At 35.3% G+C, this 20,833-nt stretch overlaps 1 protein-coding gene across 8 annotated transcripts in view; it reads right to left on the reverse strand.

Annotated features, from left to right (window-relative positions):
• Positions 1 to 20,833, reverse strand: part of MYCBP2 (MYC binding protein 2) — a 283,331-nt gene that overhangs the window by 117,534 nt on the left and 144,964 nt on the right. For all 8 annotated transcript variants that reach the window (XM_030312209.1, XM_030312183.1, XM_030312194.1 and 5 more), the window contains 8 exons: positions 18,939 to 19,160; positions 12,062 to 12,253; positions 9,688 to 9,894; positions 8,719 to 8,850; positions 6,974 to 7,152; positions 5,208 to 5,350; positions 3,647 to 3,747; positions 2,763 to 2,981 (listed from right to left, as the gene is read on the reverse strand). In XM_030312209.1, the coding sequence (XP_030168069.1) occupies positions 2,763 to 2,981; positions 3,647 to 3,747; positions 5,208 to 5,350; positions 6,974 to 7,152; positions 8,719 to 8,850; positions 9,688 to 9,894; positions 12,062 to 12,253; positions 18,939 to 19,160 (1,395 nt within the window). The remainder of the gene's footprint in view (positions 1 to 2,762; positions 2,982 to 3,646; positions 3,748 to 5,207; positions 5,351 to 6,973; positions 7,153 to 8,718; positions 8,851 to 9,687; positions 9,895 to 12,061; positions 12,254 to 18,938; positions 19,161 to 20,833) is intronic.

Here is a 20,833-nt window from a genome sequence, read left to right on the forward strand (position 1 = left end):
TAAACACATAAAATAAATGAGTGAATGTGTGTTTAAAAGTGGAAGGGATGGAAAAACGGTCTTTTACAATAGAACACCAAATGGAAAGAATAACAGAATTAGAAAGCCACCGTTTCGCAACCACTATAGTCATAAGTGATTTGGGTAAGAATCACCAATGGATGCTAAAACTGCTGGGTGAAAATTTGTTAGGGAGTATTTTTTACACAGCCTCTAGCTCTCTACCCATAAGCCTTTTCAAAGAGAAAAAAGGTAGTTTTGGTGGAGAAACTTGCCAGATATCCTCTTAATCAAATGGTAAGTACTTCCTGATGGAATGCACTGACAAGAATATGGTATCAATTATGAACTGTTGCTGCCCAAAACAAGTAACCTAAGTTCAATCATTAGGAAACAATCAATCAAGTCCAAATAAAAGGATACTTCTACAGAACCGCTGATTGTATTCTTCATAAATGCCAGTGTCAAGAAAGACAAGGAAAGCCTGAGGCACTATTTCAGATCAAAGGAAACAGAGAAGACCTGACAACTAAGTGCAATGGATGAATCTGGTTGGATCCCAGATCTGGGTTTAGAAAAATGCCATGAATGCTGTTGTTGGGGCAGCTGGCAAAACATCTAGCTTATAATATCATGGTATACTACTATTACGCATTATGGTAATAGAGCATCAATGTTAAATTCCCTAAATTTGACTAGTGTATTACCGATACACAGAAAAATCTCTGTTCTTAGGAACAAGGTGACTGTTCATGTTTGCAACTTACTCTTAAATGGTTCAGCAGTATCAAATACAGATAAATAAATACAACAAATGTGGCAAAATGTTAACTGATGAAGCCAGGTGAAAGGCATACAAGGTGATCATTGCACAAATCTTATTTTTTCCTACAAGTTTGAAATATTTACAATAAAAGCTGAAACACATGGGGAATGAATATACACACTATCTCCATCTGTGTATGTGACTACACTTACATTATAAAAAACGGAAGAATAAACTACAAAGTTATAATAAAATGAAATGCTACCTAGGATAGGGAAGGAGGGAACAGAGATTAGGGATAGAAATAAAACCTAGACTTCTCTGAGTCCTCTTTCCTTTATAGATTTGAGTTAGGACAATGTAATCATTTAAGTTGTTATAAAACAAAACAAGATATAAAAAGCAGTTCCTAAAATCCTAAAATAAAAGAAATGATGCCAAATGTATGTCCAATTGTGGCATAATCACACAGAGTGACTATTCCAACTTACATTAAACACAGTAATTGACCATACCCACTTACTTTAAAACACATTCATTTCTTTATACATCCTAGATGGGATATACCCAACATGACAAAACACACCCACACATATACACACACAGGAAATGAATAACCGATTTTCTAATTCTAATATTCCCAGTGTCATTGGGAACAGGGATCTAGATGTATGACAAAAAGATTCAAGGGTAAGGTCCTATGGACCTTATTCTGAATTAGTATCATCAGTACAAACTTCAGGTATTGTATCTTAAAAAAAAAAAAAACATACATATAAATGTGTCTATACAGGAATATATACACATATATAAAAATAATATGTGCCTGTGTGTATAAATACATGCATGAGTGACTGTATGTACCAGTTCTGTGCACTACAAATATTTAGAAACAATCACCAGCCCAAGAGAAATGAGTCAAATTCTTCTGCCAAATTTTGGCTCTTAAATACCAACACAAGAAATGTAGAAGACGAGCCTAGAATATCTTACACTAGTGAGGGAGGATGCTATGAATGACTACAAGGGGTATGTCTAAAGGATTCAGGCGGCAAGCTGAAGAGGTTCCTACCAACAAAGACATATGGTCCATTTTCTCAAATAAAATTCAAGGAAACAAAAAAAGACCGAGTTGGAGGGGAACCTCCTCAAGTAGATAACAAGAGACTTGAGAGACGTAATAACCAATCACAATGTATGGATCTTATCTGGATTCTAATTCAAACAATTAAAAAAGTTAAACTCTTATTTTGAATATAACTCAATTAAAAATGTACATATTTGATGACATGAAGGAATTATTAGCATTTTCTGTATAATAATAATATAGTTACTTTTTATGGGTCTATATTTAAAGATAGATAATAAAATATCCATAAAGGTGCTTTAAAATAATCTAGATTATTATATGTTTACCACAGTGTATAATAAAAAGTTGAGTATTTTGCAAGCACATAAAACTTATAATTACATTGATGAAGTAGACAAATCTTCCTTCTCCTCCTTAGTTTACATGATACAATTTAAAAAGGAATAAAGACTCTGGATACTCTGTAATATTATATTTATAAATGTTTTATTATTTTTTACATTATTTATATTAGAGCACTCGAAGTCCTGCATTGGATATACAAATTTTCAGAACTCAGGCTGTGGTATAAATAATAGCAGTTCAAACAATATGATTTTTAAATTTTCATGCTTATATCCACTACTATTACAATACATAATATGCAGTTGAACATTATATACTGCACTGGACTTATAAAAACATATGAGAACAATTCTCATAAATACTCCCAACATTACACTTTAATGACAAAAATTCTACCTTAAACCCTTTTGTGTATCTGACAGTGCCTAACCACATGATTTCTATATTTAAATACTACAAAAAACTATACTTCTAAACAGAGGCAAAGTATCCTGTAAGACATCATTATAGAACATCAAACCAACTTTTAAATTTAAACTCTGCCCAGGAGTCAGTGCCTACCTTGTAGTGCATCACACATGCAGGTTTATAGGGGTGCTCACTCTCTATGACCGCATAGTGATTAGAGGTTGTACAAGCAGAGAGGCCTTGCTCAGGCTGGTTTCCTGTGGTGCTATCTGTTGACTGATTAGGATTGAATGCAGGGGGTGCATACTTTTGATTCAAAATGGCAACTGAGGGAAGTAACTGTTGGACAAGGCCAAAGACTTCTACAGCCACCTGGTATAAAAAGAAATGATTAAATGAGATAATAAATGTGAAAATTGCTTTAAAGTTGTTAATTACTGTAATTGTTGGCCATCCTTAATTACTAAGATATTATTAAGAGTTTCTTCTGACTAAATTTTCGCTCAAAGAGAAATTTTTTTTATGGAAAAAAAAAGATTTACCTTAGATGTCTTAGATGTTATATGAAAATAACCTTGTCTATACTTTTAAACACTTTGCCTTTTTGTAATCTGCCGTAAACTAGGTTTTACTCAATCTTTATGCTAAAGAATCAATAGTTTATGATTTCCTCCATATCTTGACTATTTCTCAATTGTAAAATACTCCTACCTTGCTATTTTTATTCAAAAAGAAGACTTGGCATCAACTTCATAAATTACAAAAATCTACTTAAACTCTCCTTATATGTCATAACTAAAATATATTTCTCATTCCCAAATTCTTCAACTGTAAAGCCAATAAGTAAGCATAGTAATCTAGTCAACAATATGAAGAACAGAGAGGTTTAACTGATAACTTCTACCATTTTAACATGTCTATCTCTGTATGTTACTTGTAACCCAGGTGCCTCAAAGATTAAAATGTTTATAAAGATACAAAGTCTAAAAAAAATGATATTAAAAAAATATTCAAAGTTACATAATTAAGTTACACACCTTGGGAATAGCAGCAGCTACTGGTCCTATGTAGGCTATAATAAGGGGAAGCAGCATGGAAAACAGACTGGAAGAACTAAGCAGTTCTGGAATGTCATCAGCTAAAAAAGGCATTAAAACTATAGTTAGAAGGTAATTTCACTGTAATGTATACATGCTATACTAAATCTATATTCTAGTCTCTTGAGCAAAATAAAATTATCACTCTTATAAAGGACCTGGCCCTATTTAAGGGCTTTACTGACATAAGCCATAGCAATTAATCCTCACAGTAAGATACTTTTATTATCTCTACTTTATACAAGAAGAAACCAAGGCACACACTGTTTAAATAACTCATCCAAAATCCTACAGCTGTAAAATGACAGAGGCAGGATTAGAACCTACAGTAATAGTCACGATGCTAACCACTACACCTGATGCCACACGTGGCTACATGTGTGACATTAGGCCAATTACTTAATTGGCGTATGCCTCAGGTTACTCCTCTGTAAAAAGGATAGTAACAGTACTTCCCTCAGTGGGTACTATGAAGATTGAGTTAACATATGTAAAACATTAGAACAATGCCTGCACATATTAAGCACTACAAAAATGCTGTTATTAAACTATATTGCCTTCTATTTTACCAAGAAAGCCTTTTGCTAAAGGACATTATAATCATTTACCCAATGAGCACGGTGCTGGGAAGATAAGTTGAGTCTAGACTGAGATCACCTTTATATTAAAGGCCAATTATTTCTAAATACTTCTTTCTAGATATGCTGTTGCATCAGAATAGGATTCAGTTATTTTAAAAATACAGTTTCTTAGCCCAGCCCAAACCTGCAGACGGGATGGGCCAAACATTTTTTATTTTTAGCAAGTTTCCCAGGTGATTCTGATGTGTACTAGGCTTAGGAACAAATGTTACAGATTACAGTAAGGCTGGGTGGGTTACAATGAATGCTTGTGTAAATGAACTCCACTGCCAGTGTGGAGGTGACTAGGTAGCTAGATGTGGAATGGGAGAACAGTGGCAGTGAGGCTGCTGGGATGTTACCCATCTACGAGGAAGAGGACATGTGCCAGCACCATGGTAGCTTGGACTATGGAAGAACAGACAGGGGAATACAAATTGGAGAGTTGCCAGTGGAAGAACTTATAGAACTGAAATCAGACAAGTGCGTTTGGGGAGATGTTTAGGGTTACCCACACCTTTGGGTGAATGGTGATAACATTACTGGAAATATAGGAAGAAAAACACACCTTAAGGAGAAAATAAAATGCTTTCTGACTACTAAAGCAAGGATAAAGCAAAGACTCAGCTTTATCCTTCAGTTTTTCTTACTAGGTTAACTAAGGAAAAAATAGGTATCTGGTAACTGCTTTTGGACATTTTAAAAAGTTCTGCATTAGAATATGGAGAGTATGGCTGATCCAAAATGAATGTGTATGTGTGAGCAGATCTACAATGAATAAAACATTCTGGGATTCTACAAAATAGTTACTCTTCAGTAACTCTGTGTACAAGTTAGGGAATAAAGAATCTAAAATATGACTATTAAAAGAAAAGTCTTACCATCCACAGCAAGAGCTCTGTGCAAGAGGTCTTTTGCAGCTCGAACAACAGTGCTTACCACAGAGAGAGCTCTGCTACAGTTTTTATCTTCTTCATTGGCTTTACTCAGAAGCTGGGATTGTAAATCTCCATCAAATTCACTCCTGTAACAGGAGTAATACATGAGATTATTTTACATGGTAGGTAAAACATGATCTAACTCTAGTTAGATCAGAGCTCCTCACTTAAAGTTAAAAAAGTTAGTTGTAACCGTGCAATTTCAAGGAGTGATAGGACTTCAAAGAAAAATACAGCCGGATGAGGATATAAAGTTATTTTAGAATAAGACCAAAGAGAGTCTATATCAGGAACTGATATTTAAATAAAGGCTTGAATTATGTTAAAAAAACAAAAAGCTGAGGATAAAATATTCAGGCATAAGGAATAGTAAGATAAAGGTTCAGACAAGAACAAGACTGGCAAGTTCAAGGAACAGAATGAAGACAAGTGTGACTGGAATGAAAGGAGCGTGGAGGGTGACAGGAATCACACCATGTGAGCTCCATAAGCCTCCGTAAGACCTTGCATTTCCTGGGATGGGAAGCTGTGAGGGGATCGTGAGCAGGGGCAGAACTTGGCCTGATGCATATTTCTGTGAAACCCTTCTGGCTGCACTGTGCAGACTGACTGCAGAAGGGCCACCAAAAAAGGTGGGAGGGAGACTGGGGAGGGGGGAGACTGGGTTAGAAGCTATGATTGTTACGCAGGGGGCGGCAATGATGGTTTGAACTGAACTGTTAATTATGGGAGTTAGAAAAGGTCAGACTTAGAACATTTTAAAAGCACAGCTGCCAGGACTTGGTGATGGAAAGAGTGAGAGAAACAGGAAAGTCAAGAAACTCCAAGGTGCTTGGCTCCAACCATGGATGGGGAGGAGCACTGTGACACATTAAACTACAATGTCTCACAGGTGACCTTAAGCATTGTTAAAGAGGACATGATAAAAGCAGGTCACCTGGAGACCAATTACCTGCCTACAGAACCCAGGACCATACTTTACAAGAAGTGTGACTTTAGGCAAGGTATTTAACCCTCAACGTGTCTGTTCCCTCATCTGTGAAGCAGGACAAGCGCCCACCTCATGGAGTTACTACAAGGACTAGCTAATAACACAGGTCATGCACTGAAAACACATGTGTTAAGAAACACCTTATTATGTATCCTAGGGCCCCAAGAACTAGACTCAGAGACATCAAAATATATTGCAGACTGGATAATAGAACCAAGGCAAAGCTAGTACTTGGATAGAAGTGATCTGATCACTAATCTCTAGTATTTTTAAAGAAGAAATGAACTGAATGTTTTTAGTATTTTTGGTATTTTTAAAAAAGAAATGAACACACATGCCCAGGAGATAAAAATTTCAAAGATATTAAAGAAGTAACAACAAAAAAAAGGAAGTAATGACAAAAACATTTTAAAGCATTCACCTTTACAGTGAACAGTGAAAAAATAGAAATATATTAATATATATATATATATAAACCATGACCCTGGGATCATGACTTGAGCCAAAATCAAGAGTCAGACACTCAAACAACTGGCCCACCCAGGTGCTCCTATATATTAATAAGAGATCTTTTTACACAAATCAGCACAAGTATGTGCAAGGAAGTTATGCTGCATAATTTAATTATAACTATGCATTTAGCATTTTTTACCTTGATATCAAACTGTATGTGTTCTGTTGCTTTAAAATGCCCCCTTCCCTGTACATACACACTTACCTATAGTACAGGATCTGTGGAATCTGTCCTCTGGTTTGATTTGTACCATTACTACTCAAGCTGCATGTGCTGAATGTGAATGTCACACCGTCCGGGCACTGAACTGTGGTCATTCCTCCATCTCCATTGGCTGTACGGCTTCCATAGTTCCTCAAGCGCACAGCATATTTAACATTTTCCTTCACAATAAAGATGTAAAACATGTTTATAATGTACAGAGGCTATAAAAAAAAACTGGGCCAGTATACTGAATTTCTTTGTCCTATTTATAGATGATTTGGTTAGGCACATTTTTAATGAATCAAACAGGAAGATAACTCTTAATGATGTTTATTATTTAAAAAAAACTGTACTAAGTACTTCATGTGCTTTGATTAAGTTAATCCTTAAAATAACTTCATGAGGTAAGTACCATTACTATTCTTATTTTACAGATGAGGAATCGGAGACACAGAGAAGTTACGTAAGCCATCCAAAGGCACACAGCTATTAAGTGATGGAATGAGTATTTGAATATAGGCAGTTTGACTCTAGGCCCATAAAGAATACTAACCATAACAAAAGATTTAAAGTACATAATCTAATTATTTTTCTTTGATGAGTTTAACTTTTGAAATAATTTTAAGTGTGGGAAAAATGGTGAATCTACTATATTTTATTTAAGAGACACTCAGAGATAGAAACAGAAAGGTGGAGAAATGGGAAGAAATATCCATAAGCAAAAGTTGTCCCAAATAAGATGTACCATGCATAGAAAATATGAGATACAGACACTGGTGCCTTATGATCTATGATATACACTTTAGAGTGAAAAGATTTTTTTTTGTTTTTTTGGTACCCTAACTCTTTTTGATAAGGCCTCTGATGAACTTCTCTTATCCCAGATTCTGTTCTATAATAAAAATAATAATTTACAGTTGAATTCAGAATTACTCCATTCATAACTACTTTAAGATTAGGTAGAGGCGCCTGGGTGGCTCAGTCGATTGAGCATCCGACTACGGCTCAGGTCATGATCTCACGGCTCGTGAGTTTGAGCCCCGCCTCGGACTCTGTGCTAACAGCTCAGAGCCTGGAGCCTGCTTTGGATTCCGTGTCTCCTTCCCTCTCTCTCTCTCTCTCTCTCTCTGCCCCTCCCCCACTCATGCTCTGTCTCTCTCTGTCTCAAAAATAAATAAACATTAAAAAAAATTTTAAAAAAGGATAAGACTTCTGTTTTGGTAAATAGTTATGTTACATGAAGTAATAAACAACTTTTATATAAAGTAATAGTAACTTTAATAGTTAATATGATCTATTAAGGCCATTTTTTAAAAAAGAGTTTGGCACAATAAGAGAAGAAAAGACAGGAACTAATATTTGCTGAGTTTCTATACTGTACTAGACATTGAGGCAAGTACTTTATTCTATTATTTAATTTCATCTGAACAACACTACAATGTAGGTACAATCCTTCTGAATCTTCAGATAAGCCTCAGAGTGGTTAAATAATATCTAATGTCTTTAAGCTATGTGAAAGTGCAGGCATCTGAAGCTAGTTCCGCCTGACTCCAAAACTAAACAATACTTTCTACTATACCAGACTTTAAGAGATCTTTTGCAAAAATACAATACAGTACAATATAAGGGGTATAGTAGTGACTCTATAAACATTTTAAGCATCACAAAAAGGAATACTTTTCATTACTTTTTAAGTAAACTATATAGTACCTCTTATTTATAAAAGAAACATTCCTTTAAATTACCTTTAAAGGAACAACTTTGTCAAGTCTGATTTCAGCTATATCACTGGGTGAGTCATCTGTTGTATACGTTCCTTTGACTAATTCTAGAGATGTCCATCTGTGAGAATGAGTCGAATCTCCTGCATGTTCACTCTAATTAAAACAAAAACAAAACAAAACCCACCCTATTCTTAATTTTGTTTTATTGTTTTTAAGCAGTTTCTTTCCTTGCATATGAAAGTATCCATTAGCATTTCCCCATATATAATGAAGAAAAAAAAATTTAGTAAATTATTTATTTTTATCTGATTTCCTGAGGAGTCTACAACCTAAATCATACAAATGGGCTTTTCTCATCTGATGTCTTAAAATGATTTCCACTTCTTCATAAGAAGAGTGCTAATCTAATTAAAGAGCCTAATGAAGTAGGACATAATTTAATTGCTAAAGAGAATCAAGATACAGATAGATTTCTATTTTTTATGAAATGATTTACATGGTAACTTTTTGTCCCATTTTAATAAAACTTTGTGAAAACTCAGGTAATTTAAATAATTTAGAGAATACAGCAAGATAGAGCTTAATCAATCAATCAAAACTATCTTTACTAAGAATAATCCATTTGCACTCTATGACAAAACTGCTTTAGTCATGGATACAGGTAATAATACTGATCTGAATACTGTTCTTGTTTCTAAAAAACTACAAAAGCAAAAAAATTACACAAAAGTTATAATCAGAGGCTTAGCTCTATAATTTCTAGTATTTTCATTTAACATCTCCCCTGGAAGTGCAAAAAACATGAGGCAGAAGTGATCCAGAATGGCACAGAAGCAATCATGCAGAATCACTCTTTCCATTTCTTTAATGTCTTCCACGACTAATGACTAATCTGCTAAACCCTCAAAGATTTGGACACTCTTACTATGATAATGGTAAGTCCTGACGCACAACTTACACACAAGATGACACTGTTAGAGTGGTACTTACGTCATCAACTAACACCTCTAATTCATATTCATGAATTCCACCTCCTCCATAGACAGAAAAACCAACCACAACTATTCCTGGTTTGTCTACTGAAAAACAGATTGCATCAGGGGACCCATTCCCAGTGTTCCAACTTCTTCCCTGACTTGTTTTTGTGAATCGGTTAGCACTGGCTTTAACAGAGTGGAGGGAATTAAGTCCATCAACCTATGAACAACAAAAGCAGTTACACATCAGTAGTCTGTACCTTAGTGTTAATAATATACCTACAACAAAACTATCTCCAAACTTCTAAGAAATTCAAAAAATAATCTACATTTAAGAAGTAGGTGTGAACCTTTCTAAATGTACATTCTATTAAGAGATTATATAGCAATAAAACTAGATTTTATCGTTCTAAATTCACAAATCATCACGGGACAGTATTTTCTTCTCTTAGTCATGCATTTCACTTAATTTATAATGCAGAACTATAAACATGTAAGTCATCACAGTCATAACATATGAATGAACTATATCACTCACTCTGAAAAGAAATACCAAAATTTCATCAACATTCTGTGGACCAACAGTTTTCAATCTATGTGACATAGAGCTCTAGGAATTCTGGAGAGAATTAAGAAAGAGGTGGACTAAGTTTCCCCTCTTCAGTGGGACTATCCCCTCCTCTTATCTGTGAGTTTTCAAGACTTCATTTGCAGAAAATACATATACAAAAGTGAATATATATACATAACTACAACATCATTAATTACAGACTTTCATTAGAGAGGATCAGTGAACTTATTTTGGATTGAAAGTGCTCTTTTCAATTACAGAGCCTGCTTTTGATCTAAGTTGGCTGTAGAAATCTGAAAGACCTATAAGAGGGAAAAAATTGAAGTTTATGATTCTAACAAGAATTTCAAACTATTCTGGGAAAGAAGGAAATGATGATTCTAACAAGAATTTCAAACTATTCTGGGAAAGAAGGAAATATGGATGTCTAAGTCATGACCTTTGTAAATTTTTCCAAGTTCGTAGATTAGGCACCTGCAATCGGAGCATTCTTTCTCATTGGAAAGTTAAGTTCATATAGGGAAAACCAGATAGTAACCTTCTGAGGGGGACCTATGCATCAGACTTTCCTCCAGGATCTGGTACAGAAGGGAAGCCTATTATATAGGCTGAGTGACCAAGTGAAAAAAAGACAAATTAAAATTTTCTGACAAGGGGCTCAATGACCTCCTAGACCAAAGTCAAAGTGAACTAAGAAATGGAGGAAGTGGTTCCCAGGGTTAAATACTAAACTCTGCTCAGGTGCATGTAATCATTCAGAAATCCTAAAGGCTAAACTGTCGCTATGAATTAGTAATGAGTATACACTGGATAGATTAATTTAGAATAGATTCCAAAATAAGTCTCCAAGTAAGAAAAAGCAAAGGCTAAGGATTATAAAAGCAAAAGAGAGAAAAGATGTTATTTGGCAAGCAACTGAGTACATGCTAACTAATCAACATTCATTTGAATGATATAAGATATTTTGCATTGTGACATGATTTTTAAAATCAACCTTCTGTCTGCATTTTGGGGAAAAAATTAGAAACATTCACTAAATTCAGTCAAAATGTTTAGATAAATTATATGGCAGAGCGAGCAGGACAGTGATATGATTAAAAATAATGTTATTTTGCAAAATGTGAGGCACTTTAAAACATTTCAAAGTAGTTTTCTCAAACATACTAATATTTGATTCTTTTAAAACTTTGTGATAATAGCTGTGCAACAATGTGAATGTACTTAATGCCGATTTTCATAAAATTATTTTTTGCATTTTATGGGGTGCCTGGCTGGCTCATTTGGGGGAGCGTGTGACTCTTGATCTTGGGGTTGTGAGTCTGAGTCCCACGCTGGGTACAGAAGTAACTATAAAAATAAATTAACTTAAAAAAATTACTTTTCCCATTTTACAGATGTCATTTGTCTTGTGTCAGTCAAGTGGGCAGAACTATGGTTTAAACCTCTTTACCTTTTCCATACTGTGTGTTCCCTACTAGTAGCCCCATTTCTATTCCTCATGGGCCAGCAATGTGAACTATTTTGGAACATGGCAGTGAGGTTGTACAATGGGGTAAATAAGAGGAAAACATGCAGTGTGTATCGCTGTGACGTCTTGGGGAAACTGGTGAGAGAGGAAGCAAGCAACAGCACAGAAGAGGTGTAAGGAAGGGAAAACCAAACAAACAGCCTGCTTGAAGATTTTTTATTTTTTTTTTAAGAAAACAGTACAAATAGGATTAAAATTAGTTTATACAAAGACAAAATATATGAAAAAAGAAATTATGTGGCAAGCTTAAACATGTGTTTATTATCCAGTCTCAAAATAAAACATCACCTCAGATCCCAGGGCTGATGCTGTCAGTTCACTGACAATACTGGCCAGCAATCCACAGGTGTTGGAAACCAGGTGAGAGGAGAAGAGCTCATTTTCTCTCCTCAGGCTGTTCCTGACTGGGAGCACAACAATGACCAGCATTTTCTCCAGAACTTCACGGAAGCTTGTCATACCTGAGATATTCTCTTCACTCTATGATAGATGAAAAAAAAAAAGTTCCAAATACTGCTTTATCTTCCTTCACCTGAGTACTCAATTGCAAAATCTTATCTTTCTAAATGACACCCTTAAAATTCAGGTTTGACTCTATGTCTAGAAATCCATCCAGTTGTATGTGGAACCACTGACTTTACTTTTACTGTTCTTTTTTCTTTTTTTTTTATTTTATTAAAAAAAATTAAAAAAAAATTTTTTTTAACGTTTTATTTATTTTTGAGACAGAGAGAGACAGAGCATGAACGGGGGAGGGGCAGAGAGAGGGGGAGACACAGAATGGAAGCAGGCTCCAGGCTCTGAGCCATCAGCCTAGAGCCCGACGCGGGGCTCGAACTCACGGACCGCAAGATCGTGACCTGAGCTGAAGTCGGACGCTCAACCGACTGAGCCACCCAGGCGCCCCCAAAATTTTTTTTTTAACGTTTATTTATTTTTGAGACAGAGAAAGAGCATGAATGGGGGAGGGTCAGAGAGAGGGAGACACAGAATCTGAAACAGGCTCCAGGCTCCGAGCTGTCAGCACAGAGCCCAACGCGGGGCTCGAACTCACGGACCGCGAGATCTTGACCTGAGCCGAAGTCGGCCGCCCAACTGACTGAGCCACCCAGGCGCCCCTTACTGTTCTTTTTTCAGTTAGTCTCTGTGTATCACAAAAGTACCACATATTTACAAGATGTATGTGTTTTTGTTAGCTTTGACTCATTTTCACTTACTCTCTTATTTAACTTCTCTATAATAATTATATATGACAGAAAAACACTCCTCCTATTTAAAAAGCTTTTTCAATAGGACAAAATTCCAATCTAAGATAATTATTTCTGGTATAGTTACAGGTAAAACAACTGGGAAAGTCTGTACAAATCTTTTTTCTAATAAAACTTTTTCTGTACATGCATGTAATAAAAATATGGAATTCTACTACAAATACTCCTATGCAGTTTTACAATTTCTTCTGTACTTGACTTCCTAAATGAAGATAAGACATTCCAACCCCTACCAATAAAAATTTCAACATAAGAAATTATAAAGTCCCAACAAAGACCAAGGGGAAAACATAGGTCTTTTTTTCCAGAAACCAAGTGAAAAGATGATTAAATTAGTTGATGTCCAGCATGAACATTATTTATATTTTTTACCATCCTCAGTATCATTTAGCCCACGGCGGACACAGCGCAAAATGCATCCAATTTCATGAGGGGACAATTGTGACCAATGACCCAATTTTACTGTGGACTAGAGAATCAAACAATTTGGAATTTAGTTCCAGTTTCTTCATAGTGCCTTAACTTCTGTAAAATCAGGGAAACTATATACTCTGATTCAGTTATCAAAATCACCTAGTTGCACCCTGAATAGCCAAGTTTTTCCACAATACTTACATTCCATGCTGCTTTACAAGATACAGCAAATTCAACAGATTTCATAAAGTCATAAAATCTCAAGGTAGAAAAGGGTCTTTAAAGTTAAATCAGTCTTCCCAAGACAAATAAAATATGTAAATGAGGGTACATTCAACCCATTATAGAAAACTAAGTAACTTTTTAGTTAAAATAATCATGAGCATTATTTTAAACCACTCCCAACAGCTTTCCTTTTTGAGAGAGAGAGAGACAGAGACAGAGTGAGAAAGAGAGAGAGAAAATCAGGGGCAGAGACCAATGTGGGGCTCTATCTCACCACCGACAGGTGAGATCATGACCTGAACTGAAATCAAGAGTCAGATGCTTAATCAACTCAGCCACCCACGTGCCCCATCAACAGCTTTCTTAATGTGCAATCTTAAGCTAACAAAAAGTCACTTAGAAATAATCTTCCATCCTTGGCCCAAGAACTGAGAACCAAGATCAATGGAACAGAATAGACAACCCAGAAATGGACCCACAAATGTATGGCCAACTAATCTTTGACAAAGCAGGAAAGAATATACAATGGAATAAAGAGTCTCCTCAGCAAGTGGTGCTGAGAAAACTGGACAGCGACATGCAGAAGAATGAACCTGGACCACTTTCTTACACCATACACAAAAATAAACTCAAAATGGATGAAAGACCTCAATGTAAGACAGGAAGCCATCAAAATCCTCGAGGAGAAAGCAGGCAAAAACCTCTTTGATCTTGCCTGCAGCAACATCTTACTCAACACATCTCCGGAGGCAAGGGAAATAAAAGCAAAAATGAACTACTGGGACCTCATCAAAATAAAAAGCTTTTGCACAGCTAAGGAAACAATCAGCAAAACTAAAAGGCAGCCGACAGAATGGGAGAAGATATTTGCAAATGACATATCAGATAAAGGTTAGTATCCCAAATCTATTAAGAACTTATCAAACCCAAAAAACAAATAATCCAGTGAAGAGATGGGCAAAAGACATGAATAGACGCTTCTCCAAAGAAGACATCCAGATGGCCAACCGACACATGAAAAAATGCTCAACATCACTCATCATCAAGGAAATACAAATCAAAACCACAATGAGATACCACCTCACACCTGTCAGAATGGCAAACATTAACAACTCAGGCAACAACAGATGTTGATGAGGATGCAGAGAAAGAGGATCTTTTTTGTACTGCTGGTGGGAATGCAAACTGGTGCAGCCACTCTGGAAAACAGTATGGAGGTTCCTCAAAAAACTAAAAATAGAACTACCCTACAACCCAGCAATCGCACTACTAGGCATTTTTCCAAGGGATATAGGTGTGCTGTTTCGAAGGGACACATGCACCCCCATGTTTATAGCAGCACTATCAACAATAGCCAAAGCATGGAAAAAGCCCAAATGTCCATTGATGGATGAATGGATAAAGACGTGGTATATATATACAATGAAGCATTTTACTCGGCAATCAGAAAGAATGAAATCTTGCCATTTGCAACTACGTGGATGGAACTGGAGGGTATAATGCTAAGTGAAATTAGTCAGAGAAAGACAGAAATCCTATGACTTCACTCATATGAGGACTTTAAGAGACAAAACAGATGAACACAAGGGAAGGGAAACAAAAATAATATAAAAACAGGGAGGGGACAAAACAGAAGAGACTCATACATATGGAGAACAAACTGAGGGTTACGGGAGGGGTTGTGGGAGGGGGGATGGGCTAAATGGGTAAGGGCCACTAAGGAATCTACTTCTGAAATCATTGTTGCACTATATGCTAACTAATTTGGATGTAAATTTTAAAAAAATAAAAAAATAAAATTAAAAAAAATAATCTTCCATCTTTAGATTATTTCTATTATCATCTGAATAAGATTACCATAAAACATCAATTCTTATGTAATTAGTTCTCCTGGCTTTAAAATAATAAATTCCTCATTTTGCTAAAATTGTAATTCTTCTAGCCTTTACATCACTTTAATTCTCCAGAAACTTTACTTTTTGGAACTTCTCAGAAAATTAGCTTTGGATGAAACTCAATCCCGAACTGTACTCCATAATCAATAACCTGGAAGGGCTTTATCAGGGGGATGGGTGGAGTGTATTTATTTAGTTATACCCACTTAGTTTCTAATTAGTAACTAACAAGATTAATACGAGAAGCTTCCCATATATTCTTAAAATGGAGTTAACAGTGTCAGTGCTTTAGTTGAAGAACCAAAATGTATGAATGTATGTGTATATATGCACATATATGTGTACACAGATATGTAATATGTATAACATATAAAAATAAATAATATGAAAAAATATATTTATTAGTACATCACTAGCCCCTTAAATTTAAAATTTTTTAAATGTTTATTCATTTTTGAGAGAGAGCGAGAGAGCGCATGCACGTGTGCGCACACAAGCGGGGGAGGGGCAGAGAGAGAGGGAGACACAGAATCCAAAGCAGGCTCCAGGCTCTGAGGTGTCAGCACAGAACCTGACACGGGGCTCGAACTCATGAACTGTTAGATTATGACCTGAGCTGAACTCACACGCTCCACCAACTGAGCCATCCAGGCACTCCATTAGCCACTTAAACTTTAGAAAAGGGAACTCATTCACCAGTGGTGGGGAATGTAAGCTGACACTTGGTTTCTGGAGGGCATTTTAACAATTTGTAGAAAAGTCTTGAGGTGTTTTCCTTTTACTTAAGAATTTTTCCGCTCCTGATGACTTACTCCGGAAAAGTCATCGTTAATATACATAAAAATGTAGTCAATGATATTTTCAGCAACACGGTTTAAAATAGTGGGAATAATCTAAATATATACATAGAGAGAGAAAGGACTCATTAACTATATTATGCTACATCCAAATGGTACAATCCTGTATCTATTAAAAAGAGGGTAGGTGAAAAAAAAAATTAAAAAAAAAAAAAAAAAAGGGGCACCTGGGTGGCGCAGTCGGTTAAGCGTCCGACTTCAGCCAGGTCACGATCTCACGGTCCGTGAGTTCAAGCCCCGCGTCAGGCTCTGGGCTGATGGCTCAGAGCCTGGAGCCTGTTTCCGATTCTGTGTCTCCCTCTCTCTCTGCCCCTCCCCTGTTCATGCTCTGTCTCTCTCTGTCCCAAAAATAAATAAACGTTGAAAAAAAAAAATTAAAAAAAAAAGAGGGTAGGGGTGCCTGGGTGACTCAGTCGGTAGAGTGTCTGACTTCGGCTCAGGTCATGATCTCACAGTTCATGCATTCAAGCCTCACGTCAGGCTCTGTGCTGACAGCTCAGAGCCTGGAGCCTGCTTCAGATTCTGTGGCTCCTTCTTTCTCTCTGCCCCTTCCCTGCTCAGTCTGTGTCTCTTTCTCTCAAAAATAAATAAAAATATTAAAAAAAAAAAAGGAGGGTAGAATATGTACTACCTTCATAGAATATTGATAAAGACATACAAATACACAATTATTAACCATTAATAATTACCAAATGTTTGTAGAATTCCAAAAGAAAAACATAGAATTACCCATAACTTTATCACCTAAGTGTTATTTTCATTTCTCAGTATTTTCTTACAAAATATGTATTAAATACATATTACAAGATATGTATGTCTTTTGCATACATATTTTACATAGTCATCACAGTACACCATAGTCATACTAAAGTACATAAACTTTAGTTTCTGATTTTCTAACTAAAAAGTTTAAAAACATTGGCCTTGATATTAAATGTAAATAAAGTTATTTTTAAGGGCTGAACCTTTTTCTATCAAGTTGATATATCCAAATTCAAGTATTTCACTTAATGATGAACATTTGGGACTCTAATTAAGGTTTTCCATTTTTCCTTTTAATAAAGTACACAAAAGGCTTCAGTCTTTCAATTATTCCCTTGGATAATTTACTTTGTAAATATTCAACAACATAATACTGAATTGACAATTTATCTTGTAAAAATATCCTCCAGTTTATAGGCACTCCCCCATTGCCAATTCAAGAGCTGACTCCTGCCTCAACTAATACCTAATTATAATCCCAGTAAATAGAAGGTACACAATAAATACTTGATGAGAGACCGAAAGAAAAAGATTACTTAGATTAATTACATAATGCCAGGAACCATCATCAATAAGTTCAGGAGGTTTCCTCATAGTCTCACCAGTGTAGGACTTGATAAGAGAAAAAAACTCTTCATTTTTCTTAATTTTTTACAGATAAATTAGTACCTTAATTCATCCACATTTAATTTCTAGTAAGGCTTAAATTTTTCCCATAATGGCTTACTCTCTAAAGACCCTCTTATATTTACTCTTATTATTTCTACTGTAATTCTACAAAGTATTATTAACCGCAAATTTTCTTCCCATTCTGCTATTGTCCTTCATTTCTATATGTCACTTAAATTTTTCTCATTATTTTTCTGTTGCTTCAGTCAACAGAAAATTGCTATTGTATAATTAGGATAACTATTCTATTTTCTACTGCTTTTTTTGGCTTTCATTTTAAAGATTACTCCTCATCAACTTGATAGTATTATATATGGTTTTCACGTGTATTTAAGTTAATTTTTCTCCATAGTGCTTTCTAATAAACCAGAAACAGTTTCTAAAGCATGTTTCCTGTGACTATTGTTTTAGAGTACTTATTTTAACACACCAAAATGTTATAGAAAAAAAAATGTCTCAAAAATTTACTTATTTCCCTAAGAATTCTATGTTAGCAATCTAAAATAAGAGAATAGGGGCGCCTGGGTGGCGCAGTCGGTTGGGCGTCCGACTTCAGCCAGGTCACGATCTCGCGGTCCGTGAGTTCGAGCCCCGCGTCAGGCTCTGGGCTGATGGCTCGGAGCCTGGAGCCTGTTTCTGATTCTGTGTCTCCCTCTCTCTCTGCCCCTCCCCCGTTCATGCTCTGTCTCTCTCTGTCCCAAAAATAAATAAACGTTGAAAAAAAAAAATTTAAAATAAGAGAATATACAAGTTTGCTTATAGTATCTGCAACTTTCAAATGGTTTGGCAAATAATATATGTGAATATTATGTGAATAATATGTGAATAATATGAATAATATATGAATTCACTGTGCAACTCTCAAATTTTTTATAGGTTAGGTTTCATTCAAAATTAAAAAATGAGAGAAAGAATATTGCAAATTTACAGGTAAACATGAGAATTTTTTCCCCTGAATTTTAGCTCTTCTTGTGAAACACATACTTATTTGGTAAATATCAATATAGAATAAGCACCAACTTAAATATGCCCTCCATTTACTTCAGTATAAAAGATACTTTGGGAAAAGACCTACCTGGCTGAGCTTTTCCATATGTGCTACCAAAAGGGGGAACCGGTGAACTAGTGTTGAGTCATTCTCTGTGCTAACTTGTTTAACAATTGATCGTAATAGTACTTCTCCATCATATGCAATAGGGAAGATGGAAGTCAGCTTAACAGAAGTGTGGCACAGAGCTGACATAACAGCTGCAAGCAATCGGCTACTTGAAGTCTTGAAGTTTGCTTCCTGGATATCCTTTAAAAAAAAAGAAAGATGAGCCCATCAAAGAAATATGACATCAGTTTAATCCAAATGTTTGGATACACAAAAGTTAAACAATTTTTAAATCATACCAAAGTTTTCTAGCACTCATTTTAATTGTCTTGATATAGAATTTAATTACATCAATACTTTTAAACACAACTGTTTAAGTTACTATCCAATGAAGATGTAAAATTATTAAATATGGTCAAATATCAGCCTCCTATTCTCCATTCAATGAGTTTATATATCCTCAGAATCTTAGTCCTCTCTAGCACTATGCTCAAAGAATTACATCAAAAAGGCCCCAATCAGTATATATCTAAGACATGTCCAGTAACAAGCACTGAAACAATTTTCCTCAAATAATTACTGATTTAAATTATAATTCTGTGCAACTATAACATTTACTAATGGTAATGTAGCATAATGAATTACTATAATAAACATTTCACTAAGGTTACAAAATATGTCATCACATTATATATCTGTTCAGAAAATTAACAGCATACTTGTAAAATTTTGTGACAAAATATTAAAAACTTATCAAGACATGATATCCTAATTCACAAAAACTGTGTATACGTTACTTAGTTCATCAAACATCTGTACTACAAATTCAGGTTAACAGCAATATCCTATATGTTAAACCAACATTTGTTAATGCTAGCCTGTTCTGTAGCCAGTTCAGTAGTAAAGAAAACCATATGAGACTGGACAGGTTGAGAGAGTAAGTTGTGCACCAGTCCAGGCAATAACCTTATCTCAGGAAATTGAGTGGTAAAATACACTACTCTGCTATAGGTCATCAATGAACCTGGAGAACACTATGAGTGAAATAAGCCAGTTACAGCAAGCCAAAATACTGCATGATTCCACTTATATGCAGTGTCTGCTCACAGAAGCAGAGAAGAGTATGGATAGGATGAGGGGGAAATGGGGAGCTGGTATTCAACAGGTATAAAGTTTCAGTTATGAAAGATGAGTAAGCACTAGTGATGTGTTATACAACATTGCATCTGCAGTTAACAATATCATACTGTATGCTCAAAATCTAAGAGGGAGATCTCATATTAAGTGTTTTTACCACAAAGAAATACATTTTTAATGACAAGAATAATAAATTCAGTATGTAAACAGCTAAAAAAAACAGTAATAATAAAATAAAAACAAAGTTGCCTACCCCGATGTCATTCCTAGAATATCTTTCAAATAGGCTAGGATGCCCTGGTGATGACAGTGAACTTTCTTAGGGGAGGAGAAGGTGCTAGAATTTCCTCTACAATGCTGAATAGAAGTGGTGACAACAGTCACCTTGTGCCTTACTCCCAAGCTTAGAGGAGTATTCAGTATTTCACCATTAAGTTTGATATTAACTATGCATTTTTCTCTAGAGATCCTTTATAATCATAGCTTGAGGAAGTTTCCTTAAATCCTAGTTTGCATGGAAGTTTTCACCATTGAATAAGTGCCAATATTGTCACATTTTCTGTATCTATTGAGACGATTATACAATTTCCCCAGTTTATTCAGTTAATATGGTGAATTACATTGAACTTTGAAAGTTTAACCTTGCATTTCCCAGAAAAACCCTACTTGGTGTGATATATTTTTTATATTGCTGTATTTGATTTGATAATATTGTTAAGAGTTTTTGCATCTATGTT

Source organism: Lynx canadensis, chromosome A1, assembly GCF_007474595.2.
Source record: "Lynx canadensis isolate LIC74 chromosome A1, mLynCan4.pri.v2, whole genome shotgun sequence".
NCBI lineage: Eukaryota > Metazoa > Chordata > Mammalia > Carnivora > Felidae > Lynx > Lynx canadensis.